The sequence below is a fragment of the Ammospiza nelsoni genome, chromosome 12, assembly GCF_027579445.1.
Source record: "Ammospiza nelsoni isolate bAmmNel1 chromosome 12, bAmmNel1.pri, whole genome shotgun sequence".
Lineage (NCBI taxonomy): Eukaryota > Metazoa > Chordata > Aves > Passeriformes > Passerellidae > Ammospiza > Ammospiza nelsoni.
Window position 1 is genome coordinate 5,828,298 of NC_080644.1, and position 18,755 is coordinate 5,847,052.

An 18,755-nucleotide genomic window follows, 5' to 3' on the forward strand; every position below is an offset into this window, starting at 1 on the left:
AACAAATCTCTTCTTACTGAAGCTTTCTGTTACCCACAAAGCCAGACAGCTGAAACACATCACCACTTTAATACTGTCAAACCAGTTTCAGCTGGAGGCTCCCAATTATTTTATTTTCGTTTTTAGAAAACATTTACCTGAAGTTCTATTGGTATATAACAGCAAAGAGTGCTTAGATCTGGAAAAAAATATTGAAGTTTGTAATTAACTTTTCTCTTGAGCGTCCAGATATAGCAGTTCTTTCTGGCTCTAGAACCACCAGTGGAAGTGTTCTGATGTAACAACTAAAACTAGCAGCAGGTGCTTTTATTGGATGGCAATACCTTTATAAAATGCACAATTGCTTCAAAAAGTCAGTTAAAAAAAGATACCAAAGTATATTACTGTACTTAGAGCTGAGAAACACAGCCAAGTGCTGGGAACAAAACTGGTCAGAGCATTAGAGGATTTGGGATTTCTTTTCTCACCCTGGTGACCCCAGGCTGTGCTGCTGCCTCCTCAAGGATACAGCACAACTTCCAGTCCTCTCCTCAGCTTCTCCACTGCACCAGGGGAAAGGGAAGCACGAGTGACAGCCACTGCACATGGATGCAGGTCCTCTGAGCAATGGGAACAGCCAAAGCTGCTTCCATGTGCTCTGCAGAGTCCTGTGAAACCACTCAGGTGTGCTGAGAGCAAACATCTGAGTTACTCAATCAAACCACTTCTCAAGTTAGATTAAATTGAGGAATCAGCATAAAGTGTGACTGGAACAGAGGAAGACAACTGAATGTAGGGAAAAAAATGAAAATGACATCAAGCTTGCTAAATATGTATTGTTTATTAAGGCTTGTATTCTCCTAGAGGAAAAAGTTAATCTGATGCTGTCCATTACTCCTTACAGGCAGTAACAGTCCAGAGACAGAGTTATACGTTCTAAATACAAGTCTAAATGATACAGATTAAACTTTATTTAAATTGGAGGTCCTTTTGGAGTAAATAGTATTCAGAAGATACTTGCTTCCTAATATAGTAAAAGATCCTCTACAATAAACACGTGCAGATTCAGTGTGCTAGAGCAGCGGACATGAGCACCATTTCCATGCTTAACTGGAACTCCAGTTGGTGACAGGTTCTCCGACGGTCCCCTCACTCCACAAAAACATGACAGCAAATTCATTTTCTTAAAACAGGTTTTTTTACTCATCCAACAGAAAAAAAAAATTAGACAAACACACTGTCAATTTCAAATATCTGAGGCATAATCCATCATATTATCTGTACTATTAGTTCCTACGTTAAAGCTCAGCATTATTGGTATAAAAACTTTAAATGGCATTAGGATTTGGGGGAGTTGGGAGAGAGTAATGAAGGGAAGGATTAAAAATGATCTGCAATTAACTAATAACACCTGAAAGCTGAAACAGGTTTAAACACATTGTTTAAAACCCCTGCAATGTCGATAGCATCACATTATTATTTAATTAAGCTACAAAAACCGTAAAGCAGAATTATGGCAGAGAGAAAGCGTCTTGCTCACCCTCGGCAGGATATGGAATAACAGATGCACACTGAAGCACTGCTTAACAGAATGTGAAAGGGAAATATTTTCCAGAGAAACAATTCCACTGACGATTTGATTTTCTACTAGACAGAAAAAACCAACATGGCGCATCAGCAGTTTTTTTAAAAGAGTAATTGTACAGATAAATAAAGAGGCAGAGCAGCTGCACAAAGTGATCAGAAATTTAGGAGTTTTTTCATTTTAAAATTCTGAAGTGCAGTATCTTACGAGGGTTTTTTTTTTTTTTAATGACAAAAAAAATTAAAAAAAAATCAATGCATGGTTTCTTACTTCTGCCATGAAGAAAAAGGGATTGGGAGGAGGATAAAGGAAGATTTGTCATGTATTCTCCATAATCTCTATATCTGGCTAGGAACATAATTCATGCCAAAATAAAGTCTTTGGGAAGCACTGACACTTTAGTATGCTCATGTATAGGTCCACATTAGGTTAATATAACTGTTTACCAACTTAAAAAAATAAAACCAGACACACCTTTATTAATGATTTCTACAGAATTTTACATAGAAAAAAAAGGTACAAATTAATGCAGATCCACTTGGGCAAAAATAAACTACAATGTACTTAAAGATGCAACAACTTAATTTCCCCTGCACGAGAAGATATATTGGAACTGAAAGCTTTAGTTTGTCCTGATGCCAGGATACAGCACCAGTTATACTTAATTTTGTTTCTCATAGTCGAATCTAATATCAGTTCTAGTATATATATCAAACTGTTTATGTTTATTCTTATTGTTTGTTTCGATTCTGACGTTCCTGCAAAGAGAAAAAAGTTTAGATTTTAGTCAAAGGAACAAGCAGAGTTTTTAGTAGTTTAACAGAACTAATGTGATCCCAGATAATTACACACTTAAAACAATGCTGCTATATTTTATAAATATACTGTTCATACCCAACAAACCCAAGGCCTTGATAATTTAATGCTTTTAAGTGCAGTCTCAGGTGGAACATCTGGATGAATACCTGCAGTCACTTCAAACCAAGGTCACAGAGAGAGAAAGGTATAAAATATCAACACGCCTAAGGAGAACCAGGATCTGTAATATTCCACTTTCTGGATTATTTTAGCTACTGCAGTAGTAGCACAACCAATACAGGAGCAGAAAGCAGATGGCAGATTAGTGAACTCCACAGAACTGGTCTAATTTTGAAGCACTCAAATGACTTTGGAGTTTAGTCACATTCGGTAAAAGCAGGGATTTGAGCTGTCGAGAAATTCTGTCCCTAAACCTTCCTACAGGTTCAACTATTCTGGGAAGCACTGGGAAACACCTGGGGGTAAGGGATAGAAACAATATCAGGTAGAAGGAAAGTTTTGTGCTTCTACATAGTCTGATAAAACCCAGCACAGCTGGACTGACCACCCCAAGGGTGTCCCAAAGTGCTGCTGGCAGGGTCTTTGAGCCTTTCCCCCAAGTTTCTGCTAAGCACAGACACTGAAGGCAGTGTCACCTGAGGGATACGGCTGGGGCTGCCTGCAGGGAGCTCCCCATCAGCGACCCCGCGCCCTCCCAGCAGCACAGGGCTCCAGGGACACTGAGCAGTGCCCACACAACACCCAGGGCTCTTCACCCAGGGTTCCAGGAGCCCCACAAGTGCAGAACGTGCAAGGACAGACAGCAGGACAGAACCAGGCCGCTGTGCCTCAGTCCAGTGCATCCTCCAGCCAGGGCAGCACTGCACACTGAACAGAAAGGGCTCTGCCTTCCCATTCTTGCTGCTTCCAGGGCAGAGCTGGCATGGAAGTACTTCATTCTGTACTTGAACACATCAACATGGCACTAAATCCTATTCTAAAGGAAATTGTGAACTAGCCTAAGCACCACCCCCAGCCAACTCCTGAACTAACACCTTCATATTTTGCTTTGTGGACTCATTCTGTATAAAGTTCATCTCAGAATTGTTTCTGTTGTGATGTAAAGCTTACTTGCTAATATACCAACCATTGTAAATGTAACAGATTGCATTTGCTGCTTCAGCTGGTCACAGCATAAAAATCAGAAGAGACTTTTAAAAACAATATATTGATTTCTGCCTCCAGGCAGAATGTTAATATTTTAATTTTCATAATAAAATTAAGTCAGCAATGTCCAGAATGAATTATTAATATATAATTTAAGACAGAAGCAAGAGATAGCAAAGTTGTTTTACCAAATAAACAAAACAAGCTGTGTAAAGTGGAAGAATTTATTATAAAAATCTATTCCTCCTGTCTTTTAACTCTCAACTATGATGAATTATCAGTAAAAGCCATTTCCTAATGGCAGAGTATCAGAACATTACATGTTGTTCTTAATAAAAAGAGCTTATGTCTGCCTGACATTTCAAACAAAAGGTAGTTACAAAGTATCTAGAACTGAATCATATCAACTCCATTTTCAGGCTTCCAAAAAGAGTAATTGTTTCATCCTATTTCCAACTTCCATTTCCAAGGTGGCACATCCCCTTTACAGCCCTACCATGGTCATGAGTCCACTCTTTCCCATTGCCACCTCATGTAACTTATTGAATTTATTTTTAGTTTTCTGTGTAGTCATCCACTGACCTCCCTAATTCCACTTTCTTTAGAAATGGAAGTTTTCCATTCTCAAGGACTAGCCCCACATAAAAGAGGCAGGCTAGCACCTGAGACCTCTACCTGAAGTGCTCATGGCATTCAGAAACTCAGCTCAGACTCTGTAATTCAGTAAAAAGTGCTCTGTACTGAGCAAGTTCCCAAGCAGTTCCTCCTACCTTGCTTTTTGCTTTCTCTCTTGGGGCTAATCTGAGTCTTCCTCTTTACAAATGTCTGAAACCACATAAACTGATGCAACAATTCTTCGTGCTCTCGAGCATGGCTGCTTTTTAGAAGTTCTAACTCTCAAATTCTCTTCCTTACTGCTATTTAGCACTACTGCAAGCAAGAATAAACAGTTTTGTAAGCAGCTAACAAAGCTGTGCTCATTTTGGTTCTGAAGATCCGGAGCCTTCAGCTTCTCTTCTCCAGTGGAATACTCTTGATATCTCACAGGAGAGCTCCAGCTGCACGCTTCTCCTTCAGGACACTAATCTGTGTGGTCTTCAGACACAGGGAAAATAGGTTTCCACAAAACTTGCAGAGATTTCCACCTTGGAGACACTCATCCCTGTCAAACTTCTTTTCTCTTCACTTCAGGCTAAAGTAGCTTCAGCTTTCCTACTAAACTTGGTTAAAGTCAGTGGGATCAAAGCATTCATCTTCAGACACAGAAATAGAAATGTTTTCTTTATCTCAGGAACACTGTATTAATCTTAAAATATGTTTTTTAAACTAGAGCTTTGGAGGAAGGACAATACTCCATCCTTTTAAGTTCAGTGACTGTCACAGAAAGCTCATCACAACGGAATCACCCAGTGCTAGGAGAAAATGAGTATTTCCAAGTACTAACACACACCAGCCAACACTTTTCAGTATTTAATCACCTAAAGCAGAACTGCTAATCTTGGTGATTCAGGAGCTTTCTGAGACTGTGCAGCTCTGCCAACACAACACCAAGGTGTAGAGCTGAGTGCCTTGCCTGAATCAGAGGTGACAGCACAGCAGCCCAGTACAGCAACTGGGACCATCTGCTGTGGTGCAGATCTGGGAGCCTGAGCTGCTCACAGCTCATCTGTCACCTGTGAACTACCAAGATCTGCAACAAGTTTGTCTTCACAAGCTTTTAAACTTTGGAAGACAACTTTGTTAAGGCTCTGATGGCATGCTTTTAGGAAATAATAACTAATGCCACATTATACTCTATTTTATTTTAAAAAAGCTCTCTCACATATCACAACTTTTTTACAGTTTTCAGAGCATGGGCTTTGATGACAGAAGCAGCTCTGGAACTGACTGAAAAAGGCTGTAGGGTCAGGTGAGAATTCATGCCACTCACTGTTCTGCTATTTCATTCCAGACCCCAATCCCCTCCCAGTTTCTGGTTAATTATTTCAGTGTGGCAAATCAAAAGCTGGACTTACATCCCAGCATGACCAAACCCTCTCTCAGCTCTGGAGGGATCCCTTCTTTCAGCAATGCTGCAAAGTGATCAATCTTTGGCACTTGGAAGAATTTCATCCAGCACTGTACCTGCCAAAGCCTCCCTGGATCATTTGGCACTGACACTGGGGCTCCTACATCAGTGACACTCAGCAGCACAAGCTGGAGCTGGCTCTGCACACAGCAGCCATGGAAATGCTGGTGAGCAACAAACTGGAACCATCTAAAGAGCTCAAATGCCAGTGCCTTGCCCTGCACAGATTACATTATTATTCTCTACTAAATATTTGTGTATAAATGAAATTGTATCATTTAAACTCTCCATGTACAGTTTTTAAAGAATTGTGTCCCTTTGTAATCACAACAGCAGTGAAATGGAAGCACAAAATTCCAATGATTTTACAGCTAAAGAAGAGTATAATGAGTTAAACCCAGCAATCTGAAAATCAATTAAGATGGCACATATACCAACAACTACCTGAAAATGTCAATTAGGTTGTAAGATAAGGTTGTTGGCAATAAGATTCTTCAAAAATTATTGTCATAGGAAGACTAATTTTGTTAACAGGAAGATTTGAACTTCAACAGCACAAACTTCTTAACAATAAGAACTTTAGGTATATGCATATCCTGTAAAAAAAAACCAAACTCTTCTAGTAATCAGCTGGACTTCTAAAATTCCTTTTATTAATGAAGGGGGAAAATATTGACTTTCCAATCACGTTTTATAGAGTGCAACCTGACAAGCAGCATCTTATTTTTCATTCCTTCATTGCTGCTCTGCTTTAGCTCTCTAGCACTATCACCTTCCTCAGTGTACTTTGGTTTCTCATTTTCTAAGCTATTGAGAGGAATCTAAGAAATATTAAATTAGACTTCACAGTTTATTTTGTGAATGTGTAATACAAGCCAGAGCCTCTGTTTTAAATGAGGAAGGAAAATGCATTATTTTGAAAAACTGATCCTGTTATAAATAAAGCAATGACCTAGGTGAGAATATTTTTGTGCAGGAAGTGGGAATTAGTTGTTTATTAAATCAACCCAAAATGAGATCAGCTCAACAGTCAAACACCGACCCTCTGAGATCCTACAAAGCACAGGAATTCTGCTCTTTGTGCCACCACTGGGATCCTGCTGAGGCCAGGGATTTATCTGTGCAGGAGTAGATCTGTTATCACTTTCCCTGTGCTCTCACTTCTCTAACACCCACAGTTCTCCCCTCCAGCCCTGGCAGCAGAGCACAGGGAGAGAGAATTAAAAACCCAAACCAATCACACCCCACTAGACCACAAACACTGGGCAGAGGAACCCAGGCTGCCTCACTTTGCTAGGACTCTCTCCTGCAGAAGGGAACACCTTTCCACATTAAATATTGAATTGCTAATTATCTACTGAAGGAATGAAGTGTTCAAGTAAAGCCCTTTAGGTTTTACTTTGTGGAATCCCACAGGGAGTACACATGAAAAACTTGCAATTTTAAGCTGTCCTTCCCTGCTGTGCTGAGGTCAGCTATGCACATCTATCACGGCCAGGAAAAGTTCAGCCACAAAGTTTTAAAGACACTGAACTCCTTTTCTCATATAATTTAAAGGTACATTCTATGAAGACAGTTTAAAGTAATTTTATCTACACTTTAAAATGGCAATAAAAAACTTTCAAGTGGCAATTTTAGAATTTAAGCTGCAGGAACATGCATTAAGTCTTTGCTTTAAAAAAATCTTAAAAAATGTGTGAGCTACCCTAAACTAAACCAGCCTGTCAAACAAATGCTGTATTTGTAATGCTATGCTAAAAAAGTCTAGGAAACACTCTCAACACCAAGCAAATTTAAGTGTTACTTCAGTGGCAACTACACATGCTGACACCTATTATTTTGTCAGCTCATTACTTCTAGACTGCCTAATTAGAAAAAGGCATTCTTGAAACTGAGGTATTGGGATGGATAGGGACAGAGATCCCTTGTGGCAGACTTAGAGCCATGAAAGTGTATGGAAAGTTTTATTACACTCTCCCAGTTACTGCCCAGACTTCTCTCACTACATCTTCACTCAAAACTTCAAGAATTAGTAGACAGATTAAACCTGGGAACTGAAAACCTTTATTTATCCAAATAATACACGTGACTTCAGCAGCATAAATGCACTCTTTCTAGCACTATTTCAGCAATATTATGCAACTCTTTCTTTTCCAGAGAGATAAACTGAATAAACAAAATCAGGTTTCTTATTCTTAAAGGTGATGTACAAATTTCAAATACCAGTACAGGTATCAATTTTGATAGCCCAGTTCCAGTCAAACAGTGTTTAAACACTTCATATTTAAGGCAAAAAACTTAAGTGACAATCACTGGCAGAACCCAATTCTGAAACAGAAACTATTTTCTATTAACCATTTTAAGATAAAAAAATAAATCAAACTCCAATAAACTGGACATAAAGTCCTTTACCCGCATTACTGCTTAGCTTTCTGCTTTGAAATTCATTGACTTGTGAAACTCTCACAAAGAAATATGCATCGGAGTTGTGTTGTTAAACACACAAGAAACCATCAAGTTGAGATGTATTAAAAACATTTTGAATTCCTACTTACATTTTTCCACCATAGCAGCCTTCACATTTCATTTTCCCCATATCTGTGTATAAAATAAATTTTTTAATAAGTTTACCTTCCGCACCACCTCCTCCTCTTCCTGGCGCTTTTCATAATGAGAAAAGTCATCAAAGATGGAGGTCGTGTGCTTGTAAGTAGCAATAATTTTAAGCACTTGTTTTGCTTTTTCTAAGGGCACCTCCTGTGTATCACGGGAGTTTGTAACGGGTTTGTTGTCATTGTTCTCCAGCCTGATGTGTCTCAGTTGGTTGTTGGGCACATCCTTCACAAAGATCCACTTGACATCAAATTTCCCCTTCCACTTGTCCTGAGACCAGACACCCGCACTGGTGCCATAGTCCACAGGTGATTTCATCTCTGCTACTCCACAGAAGTGTCCACTGCCATTGACACTGAACAGCAAGTACACGGGGCCCTTGCTGTTCATGGAGCGAAAAGCGCTGTCCAGGCGTTTGTTGCCGTGTTCCGTACTACACCAAATAGAATATTTAATGGAACGATGAATATCATCCTCGGAATAGCTCTTTATTATGAACACACGTCCATTTTTAAGGTTCCATTCAAAATCTTTAGGGTTATAGCTGTGAGCAGCTTTCAGTTTTTCAAGGACAGGATGGGACTCCCCGCTCGGAACGGGGTTGGGCTGGGTGCTGCCAGCTGAGTTGGTGTCGTTCCCAGTTCCTCCACTTTGGCCAAAAGCTGCATTTCTGTTGCGAGGAGCTACCCAGCGGTTTTGGGGCGGCTGCTGAGGGGTCTGATACTGTGGCTGAGTCAATGGAGGAGGCTGAGCTGGAACAGGCTGAACAATTGGTTGCTGTGGCTGTGGAACAGACTGAGGAGAAGGTATCTGTTGGGGGGCAGGAACTTTTGCCACAGGACCCTTATTGTCCCAAGTACCTATGTCCATATTATGCTTTATAGGGGGTGGAGGCAACGCTCCTCCGATTACAGGTCCAGATTTTGTTTTCATTTTAGGCTGTGGTTTTGCAGGCTTGCTGGCAATAGCAGCCCAAGAGGTTGGTTTAGATACTGGCAAGTTTACATTAGATCCACCATTCCCAGAGAGGGCTCCTGTCATCCCGGCACTGTTAACAACAGAACCTACTGTTTTCACTGCAGAAGTCGTAACATCTCCACCAATCTTAAGTCCAACCATTCCCTGTTCAATACTGTTCATTCCAGGAGCTTTATTTAATGTATCATTATGAAATCCTGTTTGTCCATCCACAATGGTACCCCCCAGAGAACTGGGTGGGTAGCTGTAACTGCTCCCATATGCTGAGCTTTGTGTCTGCTGTCCTTGGGACCCGCTTGTTCCCCAAGCTGAGAAGGCAGGATTTTCAGGGAAGAAGTTAAAGCGGTGTTGATAGATATTATTTCCCAGACCCCCAGGCTGTCCAAAAACGGCATCGTGCATGAAATGATGATCCCCATTACTGAGCTGTCCATAGGTGGTGAGATAAGGGATAGGAGGATCTCCTCCTGTAGACCACGGTGCTTCACTGAGAGAATAGGGAAACCCAATAGATGGTGGATAATAACTGGACAGATAAGGATCAGTCATTGATGGATAGCTACTGTTCTGTTAAAGAGAAAAAACGGTCACCAGATAAATAAACCCTTCATTTAAAAATAGCCACAACACCAAACAAAAAAGAACAATAGAGACAAAGTAATGTAATTTCTAATGACAGATCTTAGTTCACATTCCCAGAAGGATTCAGTGCTAAAATGAAGTATCTGGGCATTCATAATACCCCAGAACTAGGGCCTCACACTGAGGTTAGTACTTGAGATGTTGAAACCATGTAATCTCACACTACTAAGGTTATTTAGTAGCCAATATCCCAAATTATTGCAAGGAACACATCTAACTATATTTTGTAGCTCACAGAACCAAGGGTATTTAGCATTTTTAGACTGCTACATGGAAGAAGCTTTAGATTAATCACCTTAATATGACAATACCTATAACATATGTATACACATGTTACAAGCCTCATTATGAAGTTGCTTTGAGGGCCCAACAGTCTCCAACAAAAAACCCACACCTCAAGCACTAGAACATACACAGGCTACTTCTGACACACATGCCAAGTTTGCCACAGGTAAGAGACACAAGTTGACATTACAGGGCCTGGTGCGCCAGAGACAAATCCATGCCCAGATGGCACATGACAGAAGCCATCCCAAATCTTGGAGAAAGACCCTTCCCAGCCTGTTGCATAAATCTTTTCCTCCCTCAGTAGTAAAGTTACAACTGTGCAGGAGTGTTGCTGACTGTCCTTTCAAACAGGACATCTCTCCCACTCATGAAATAAGAGACCAAACATTTATAAACCAACAGACCCACTCTGAAATTTCCTCCCCTTCAACTGTTAATTCTTAGAGCAAGCTGAGAAGCTTTTCCTCTCACTAACACTCTGCTGGCACCTGATCTTGAAGCATTCCATAAGATTCTTACATTCAGCAATGCAAAAGAACAAAGCCAGGATGTTCTAAAGTGGGTTTTATTCCTCTTCAAATCAACTTGAAGCACTCATATTGGAGACCTTCCAAAGTGACACTCCAACTGTAATTACCAGAGAGGGGGTGGGAAGGTCAACATCTCCTGTTAATGAGTCAAACAGCAGCTCGTCTTTCCTTACTCATAAAGACTATTTTAAGAAGAGGAACTCTTCTTTCAAACTGCTAGATTTCAAACTTGAAAAGAAAAATCTATCTGCAAAATCAGGAAAATTGTACCAGAACTTCAGCCATTTTTCCAAAAATCTGATTATTCCTCAGCTTTCTTAAAAAAAAAGTGAAATGTCCTCCTAGCTGAAGATAAGCCTAATATTCAACTGATACAGAATCATTTTTACTGCTCATTTTTCAATGACCTCTTTTCCATGACACCTCAAAGCCAGAGTAATTCAATAGCCTTATATTTCATACACAGAATACCACAATATGCCTCCAAGACTTCCATACAGTACTGCAAACACTTCAGAGATGAAACAGCCTAAATCAAATGTTATTGATTCAAAAGAAATGATCTCTGCCACTTTTCAAGCTGCCTTTATTTACACACAAATTCTATCACTAACAAGAGGTACAGAAATCACCTTCCTATGAGATGATCCTCTGAGCCTCCCAAGCTAAAGTAATCAACATTTAGCATAAAAACCCATTTTTCTGAAAGACTTTTACACTGCTGAGTGTTATATTTTAAATGTTAATTTAAGAAAAAAATTAAAAACAAATGATGAACAGATGAAAGGGAGGAGATATAAGTAGTTCTCTGAGATACTTATGCTCATAAATTCTATAAGTTAATATATAAGACCAAAAAGAGTAAGCCTAAAGAAAATCAAGTGTTTTGTCTCAGAAATATTTAGGCTAAAGGATTTTAGACAATTTTTGCAGCTGTCATCTCTTCACACAGCCTGTAAAGTCTCCACAAGGATTCTAACAAGATTCAAGGAAACTTTCAGCAGCCATCCTTAGCAGACATTCAATCTATTTTGACTGGCTTTATGCCAGAGTGTAAAAGAAACCCTGACAGAAGTTCTTCCCTTCAACAGCAGAACTTCAATAAACTTATCCTTGACCTTTCTGCACCCTTCTGTATCTTTTTCATTAAAAATTTCCAAACAAAACCAACTCAGCCATTCTGGTAATTAGGAAATAATCTCCTATCCCCCAAAAATGCTCCATGCTGGTGATTCCCTGTTCCATAGCAATAATTTCTTGGTTCTCAATGACTTTACAGGAGGATGCTTTTCTTGCTGAGTGTAAATCTGTACATGAAGAGTCTACTTGACTCTTAAAAGTACTTTTTAACACAATATTACTCACCTACATTTGACTTTCAATGTTAAATATGTTATTGTGTCAGCGGGAGCTTTAATTTCTTAAGTTTATTTTAAATACCCAGATGGCTTCAAATCTTTTTTTTAAGTCATCTGTACTTCACAGTAATTTTCAAGGGCTGAATAAATCTGAGGGGATAACTGGATAATAAGGCTTTGTTCAGCAACATGGTTGTCTTCAGTACAAAATCTCACAGTCCTAATTAATGCTACTGTCACTTTCCACTTAAAATTGTAAGAGGACCTACACAATTGTTTCTTGTGCCATGCCAATTTTTCACTGCAGCATAAATAAATTGGTCAATGGAGCTACACTTTCATGAAGAAAACTTTTATTATAATTATGGAAATTCTAACAGCCATAGCAATTTTTCTACTTAATACTAATAATCTGGCTTGTTGACAGCAAAGACAAACTTCCCAGAATAAAACTATAATAGATGGGTACATTTCTTCTATGTGAACATTCAGTATATTTAAAGTTTAAAGTCATTAAAAATCACATACAAATGTGATGAAGCACAATTTTAAAAAATCAGAGGGAGGTGAAAACCTCAATTTCTTTTATAATTAATTCTACATTAAAAATTAAGATTTTGCTTCCTTTTTTCCCCACAAAGGTTTTTCTACCTTCCACAGCACATTAACTCCAAAAGAAGGAATGCCTCTCATTAAATTAAGTCTGTGCTGCAAGCAAGCTCAGTGATACCATCAATATTAACATTGGCATCTGACAGCTTCAGGCTGCATTATAAATTTCTAAATTTCCTTTTTAAAATGTAACACTTTGCCATCCCATCATGTACCTGTAGTAAATGTTTCTCTCTGAAATGGGGTTTCATACTTGTCAATGAAAACTTTTTGCTTCTCCAGTTTCTATAATTCTGTTCCCTTTAAAGATCTGAATGTGAAGTCAAAAATTACTTCAGAGAACACTTTCAATTATAATAGAATTTTAGTCATGGATGTTGATTTAATGTACATTATAATGAGAGTTTACATTACAGTTCCTTACTCTTAAGTAACACATCTTTAATTCTTAAAATGTATCAGAGGACAGAAAGAACAACAACTTCTGAAGTGTAAAAAATGGGACAAGTCTACAAAGTACCTAGAGAGCATCCAACCCAAATCTCAACTACATTAATTTCTGTGATTATATAAATAATAGAAGCAGAATTTTTAGACTCCTACAAGCAACTGGCCTATCAAAGAACTGTGAGATCAGATTGTCCCAGTCCAGCCACACCAACAACCTGGAAGGGGAGGAGGAATCAGCTCCAGCTCCTTGGAGCACCAACTTCATTTTCACTTGTGGCCATCTGGAGATGCAGAGTAATATTAGCTTTGGGAACACAAATGCTGGTTGTATCACCAAGTAACACAATATGCTGTCATTTCTTTTTCCATTTCTATTTAAGGCATTTGCTCCCTCCACACAATCCTATGAATGGAGTGCCAACAGCATGCCTAAGGAAAAAAAAAAACTAAGTTAAAAATACACTAACCTGATTTGACTGCCCGGAAAGGTAAGGTTCAAAATCGTTGTCATGAACTGTGTCCTTCTGATGTAATGAACCATTTTGTACTACAAAAAAAGGTTACAGCACATTAAAACAGCAGCAGCAGCATTGCAGGAGTGATGTTCCACCCTCTGCTACTTTAGGAACAGCCAGATTTCTTCTGCAAACCAGAAAGACTCATGAAAAGACCAAGGGATGACATTTCCCACCCCCCACATAGTTTCTCTTTATATTACTGCTTATACAACAAAGTCTGAGTAAACTAAAAAAATTAGTAATTAAAAATTCTACAGCTGAGACTGAGTAAACAACTCATGTGAATTAACTCCCAACAGAAAATCATTATTGAGAACAATTTTGTGAAAAAAGATTGAGAAACAACATCTATTGTTCTGGCCCATAATTAGAACACACAAACTCACAGTTCTCCCAGCGTGTGTTATTCACTGCTTAAGCTGGCTAAAATAAGATGAGGTGAGGTTACATTTAATTATGAAATGAAGACTGCTAAGAGCTTTGGTATCCTGATATTTTCAGGAAAACTTAAGTTTCAACATTCTCATCTGTAAAAAAAAAGATATCTGCCATAAAGTCCTACTTCAGCATAAAAGAATGTCTGATAAGCATTTGAAACCCATTACTGAATGATATACAACCCAAACCAGCTATTAGGTCCTTTCAAATAATTTCCTGTTTGCTTTAAATTTGAAAAAATAAGCTCAAATACACAGTGTGGTTGTTGCTGTATTTACCTATTTCATAGAACTGCTAAACTAAATACAATGCTACACCAAATAAACTGTTTAGCAAACAAATTTGGGAATTCAGCAGAGCATTTCTGCAAAGTTTATCAAGGGGAGTAGAGTTAAAAGAGTGTTTACAAAAACAGGGAGATGTGATTCTTCAACTAGAAGGAGCTGGATTTTCAAGGCAGGTTAAGATGTATTAAAAAGCATTTATGAGTTGGATATTATTACTTTCTAAGTCTTAAGAGTTACATGCTTGTTAGCAAACACAGTAATTAAGATATTTTTATATGACTTATTACTAAGTTTAATTTCAATTGGAGCAGAAGAGTTATAAAAATGCCTATTATCTCATCAGAAGTTAACCATCTTTTAAGTTCCCAAAATTATTAAGTTTATAGGCTTAAGTAAGTATCTCAGCCAACAGCAAAGCAGCAGCACAACTGCATTCAGAAAAGCAGGAAAAAATACATAAATTGTACAGGGATATACTTGTGACTTTACATAGCAACCTGCTTCATCTTCAACAGGGAGAATTATTTAGTACCAACAGAGTCCTTCCCACTGCAAATCCAGCAGCACTAAGTGGGATGCAGGCAAGCTCGGATGAATGGCAGTCGATGTTATTTTTGAAACAAAGCACCCATTCCCTCATTCCCAGATGTTTTCCATGCAGAGCAACAGCGATACATTTCTGCTCACCCACAGGTACCTATGTAATTGAGCTCTTACAGTAACAATTTAAGCTACCAGATCACAGCATGATTTCTCACCTTTATTATCCTGTCCTTTCGGTCTCTGGGAAGCCACAGCACGTGATTACGAGGAAAAAAAAGAAAAGGGAAATAAAAAAGTTAATTTTAGAAAAACGCTTATATTGTCAGAGACACTGCGAACCCCACAGCTTCTAAGGACGGGGAAGAGACTTCTAAAAATGGCCAGCAGCATCTCAAGGTTTGTTTGGACCGGGGCTGGAGCAGCGTGTTCCACGTATCACTCAGCACCGGCCTTCCTGAGAAATGGCCCCGGCTCCGGGGAGGAGGCGGGAACGTGCTGTGCCCACGGGGAAAGTTACGGAGAACGATGGAGCTCCAAAGCAGCCGAGGGGGACAAGAAAAGCCTCGCGGGGCCTGCAGCCGCAGGCCCGGGAATCCCCCCGCCCACGGGCCGCCTCGCCGCTCACTCACCTGAGGGTCAACGCTTGTGGCAGACATAATTCATGCACAGGGCCCCGTGGTTCAGCAGAGAGCGCCGGGGGACGAGGCAGGGCCGCTCGGCGCGGCGCGGAGCTCCGGGGCCTGGCGGAGGGGCGGCGGCGGCGCCTCCTCTCCCCTCAGGCGGCGGCCGGGCGGGGAAGGGGCCGGGGCCGAGGGGGAGGGAAAGGGGCCGCCTGGCGCCTCCTCGGGGCGCCTCCTCAGAGTACGGCGGTGCAGGCGGCGGTGGCGCGGCTGGGCCGTGGCGCTGGCGGTGCCGGAGCGGGCCCGGTCTCTCACATGCCCGCGGGCCGGGCCTGGGGCCGCAGCGAGCGGGGCAGCGGCGGCCGCCGACTCCAATGGCGGCGGGCGCCGGGCTGCGGTGACGTCAGCGGCGAGCGCGCGGGGCGCGCCGGGAGCGCACGGGGCGGGGAGCGGGGGAAAGGCGCGCGGGGCGGCGGCGCCTCGTGCGCGTGCGCGGCAGCGCTGAGGGGGCGCATGGCGGACCCGGCTCGCGCGGCTCCGCCCCGCCACAGCGCGCTCGGGCTGCCCGGCGTGGGGAGCGGCGCGCTGAGGGTACCGCTCATTGCTGTGCGCGAATTCGTCCGGAGGAAAGGGTTCTTCGTCCTGAGGGTGGTCGGGCACTAGAACGGGCTACCCAGGGATGTGGTGGCAGCGCCGAGGCTGAATGCTTGAGATATGTGCGGATAACGGCACATGGAGCGGTTCTTGGGTGTCCTGCGCAGGCCCAGCGTTGGACTCGGTGATCCTTGTGGGTATCTCGCAGCTGAGAGTATTCTCTGATTCTGTTCCTCCCTCAGTCTTTGCGAGGACTCTGCCTCATGTTCTCAGGGTCACTGTGGCAGCATCACTGAGCTGCCCGAGCTGGAAGGACACAGGATCCCCGAATGACTTAGGTTGGAAAAGAGCTCTGAGGCCATCGAATCCAACCTCTCCCCAGCACCCCTTGTCAGCTGCATCAGGGCACTGAGTGCCATGGCCACTCCGCCGCCTCCCTGGGGCCACCCATTCCAATGGCTAATCACTCTTTCTGTGTAGGAATTCCTCTGGACACCCAGTCTGAACTGCCCCAGGTGTAGCTTAAGACTGTCAAGGACCATCAAAGCCCAACTCCTGTGCTGGCATAGGACACCCTCAGCCATCCCACCATGTGTCTGAGAGCATTGCCCAAATTTCCTTGAGTTCCATCAGGCTCAATGCCATGATCACTGTCCTGGGGAGTCTTTTCTGGCTCCCCCAAGAGCTTTGGGAGACCAGCTTTCCCTTATACAGCCTGTCTGACCACTGGCAGCAGCCACCCTCAATATGGGTTTTTATCAGATTCATTTTTTTTTCCTCTCTTCCAGCTGTTTTGTAGGACCTGGGTGGAATTTGGACCCCTTAGCCCAGTTTATGTTGATTTCAGCGGGATCAAGGTCTAAGTGCCGCTGGTTACAAAGTCTTGATTTTGGGGGTAAAAGTGGCAAATTCTGGTCTTTGTGGAATACATTAAACAACATAATCATGGTTTCCTTTAGATACACTTAAAACCAGAGTCTTCTCTGTGTTCACATGTTTGAAAACTTAGTTTGAGTTTGTACTTACCATTCTAATAAAATATCTGAAATGAAGAGACTTTTGTCCTTTTTCTGATCAGACATCCAGAGTTAAGGAAGAAATAGTGGTGCTTTAATCCTCAGCACCTGCACATGCTTTGGGTTCTCTGTTTGACTTGGGTAGCAAGTAATAATGAGTATTTCCCTAGAAAATACTAATTTTCCCAGACTGGTTTGGGTTGGAAGGCGCCTCAGAGATCATCTTGTTCCAATCCCTGCTGTGGGCAGGGACAGCTCCCACTAGACCAGGCTGCTCCAAGACCTGTCCAAGCTGGCCTGTTCCAATTCTGTTTGCTTTTGGTGTAATTACGGAGCAAATCAGTAAATCCCTGCTGTGGGCAATCCCTGAGCGAACTGAAAAATCTGTCCAAAGACCAGAACTTCAAGAAACAGGACAAAAAGAAGTGATCATTGTGGCTGGAGAGAGGAGCATGTGTGCAGCAGGAGAAGGGAAAGGCTGGGTGCCTGGGTGATGGGCACTGCTCCCAAGTCCATGTGATTGTGTATGTTCACATCTTGATATAGAAACGATGTGACTGTGAATCATCCCCGCCAGGAGAGCATGTGGGCAGAATGTTAGAGCTCTGTGCTTCAGCATCCCAGCACACAGGGGGCTCCTAGGCTGTACCTGTTAGGTTAGACCCAAAGGCAGCATGTCATATATGTACATGCATGTGCACATCTAAGTCTTTGTGGGAATAGTTTTTTCTGTTGTATTTGGAAAATCTGTTTTTTTTTTTTTTCCCTGGTAATGCTAAGAATGATCTTGTCTATCTGTTAAGAAGTGCATAGTCATTGAGAAATAAAACCAGTAAGATGAAAAGTCTCAGGTGAAGGATATGGATAAGGCAATATTCATATTTTTATATATATATTATATAACTTAAGATACTCTTGGAGTGTAACATTGTAACCCAGGGGAAACACGGGGTTTGGTTCTGTCTTAGTTGAATGAAATGTGTTCTTCTCATTTAAGAAAAAGTTGTACTTATCTTTTTCTTCCTTTGCTAACACTGAAATCTCACTAGAGTTCATGTGTAAGCTGCAGCATATTTTTGTTGGTGTTTTTATTATTTGTTTTTCATTCAGGTTTTACAGGAATTTTATGCAGCCCTCTCTGTTATGAGCATGGAGGAAAATCAAATATTGCCATAATGGAATAATCTCCCTCCTGCACCCTACACCCCTTTGGAATGTTCCCAAACCAAGGATCCAGCATTCACTTCCATCATTTTAGGGTGAAAAATTAAAGCAGACACTCAGAGAAATTGTATCTGTTCTCCTCTCCTGTTTCTCATGTCACTGACACATTGTTTGTGAAAACATGAGGAGGGAAATCATATGCAAAGAGTGTGGCCTGTGAACAGATCCCATCTGACATCAGCATCACACATGCTGTTCCCTGCAAGACAAATTCCTTGGAAAGCTGTGGCAAGGAGCTCAGCAGAGCAATGACTGAGCACAGGCATTCTCCCCTGTCTCTTGGTCTTCATCCTTGGCTACTCCTTCTTGCTGCTCTCTGGGGTTTCCATGAAATTGTAAGGTCAGTCTGTCTTTGCTTACTTTGTTGTGCATTTTCCCCTTCAGCTCTTTGCAGTGACTTCAGGTTGTTTTTCTTCCTCATCTTTCAGTCTTGCTATTGATTATTGA

The 18,755-nt window shown here is 41.4% G+C and overlaps 1 protein-coding gene across 2 annotated transcripts; it reads right to left on the minus strand.

Annotated features, from left to right (window-relative positions):
- Window positions 1-801: 801 nt before the first annotated feature.
- On the minus strand, window positions 802-15,805 carry YTHDF1 (YTH N6-methyladenosine RNA binding protein F1). 2 transcript variants are annotated; one of them, XM_059480604.1, is made up of 5 exons: window positions 15,484-15,803; window positions 15,070-15,094; window positions 13,536-13,615; window positions 8,229-9,755; window positions 802-2,322 (listed from the first exon to the last, which is right to left on the minus strand). In XM_059480604.1, exons 1-5 carry the CDS (start codon window positions 15,508-15,510, stop codon window positions 2,296-2,298), a joined length of 1,686 nt encoding a protein of 561 aa, XP_059336587.1. In that variant the 5' UTR covers window positions 15,511-15,803; the 3' UTR covers window positions 802-2,295. The 2 variants fall into 2 exon arrangements, with proteins under 2 accessions (XP_059336587.1, XP_059336586.1); XM_059480603.1 differs by lacking the exon at window positions 802-2,322 and having other exon boundaries at window positions 7,639-9,755; window positions 15,484-15,805.
- Between the last annotated feature and the right edge of the window lie 2,950 nt (window positions 15,806-18,755).

Coding starts and splice junctions, on each gene's coding strand:
- YTHDF1 (XM_059480603.1), bottom strand. CDS start 15,510: ATGTCTGCCACAAGCGTTGACCCTCAG. Junction 15,095..15,483: donor CCACAAGCGTTGACCCTCAG/GTGAGTGAGCGG, acceptor GTGGCTTCCCAG/AGACCGAAAGGACAGGATAA. Junction 9,756..13,535: donor TTTCCGGGCAGTCAAATCAG/GTTAGTGTATTT, acceptor TCTCTTTAACAG/AACAGTAGCTATCCATCAAT.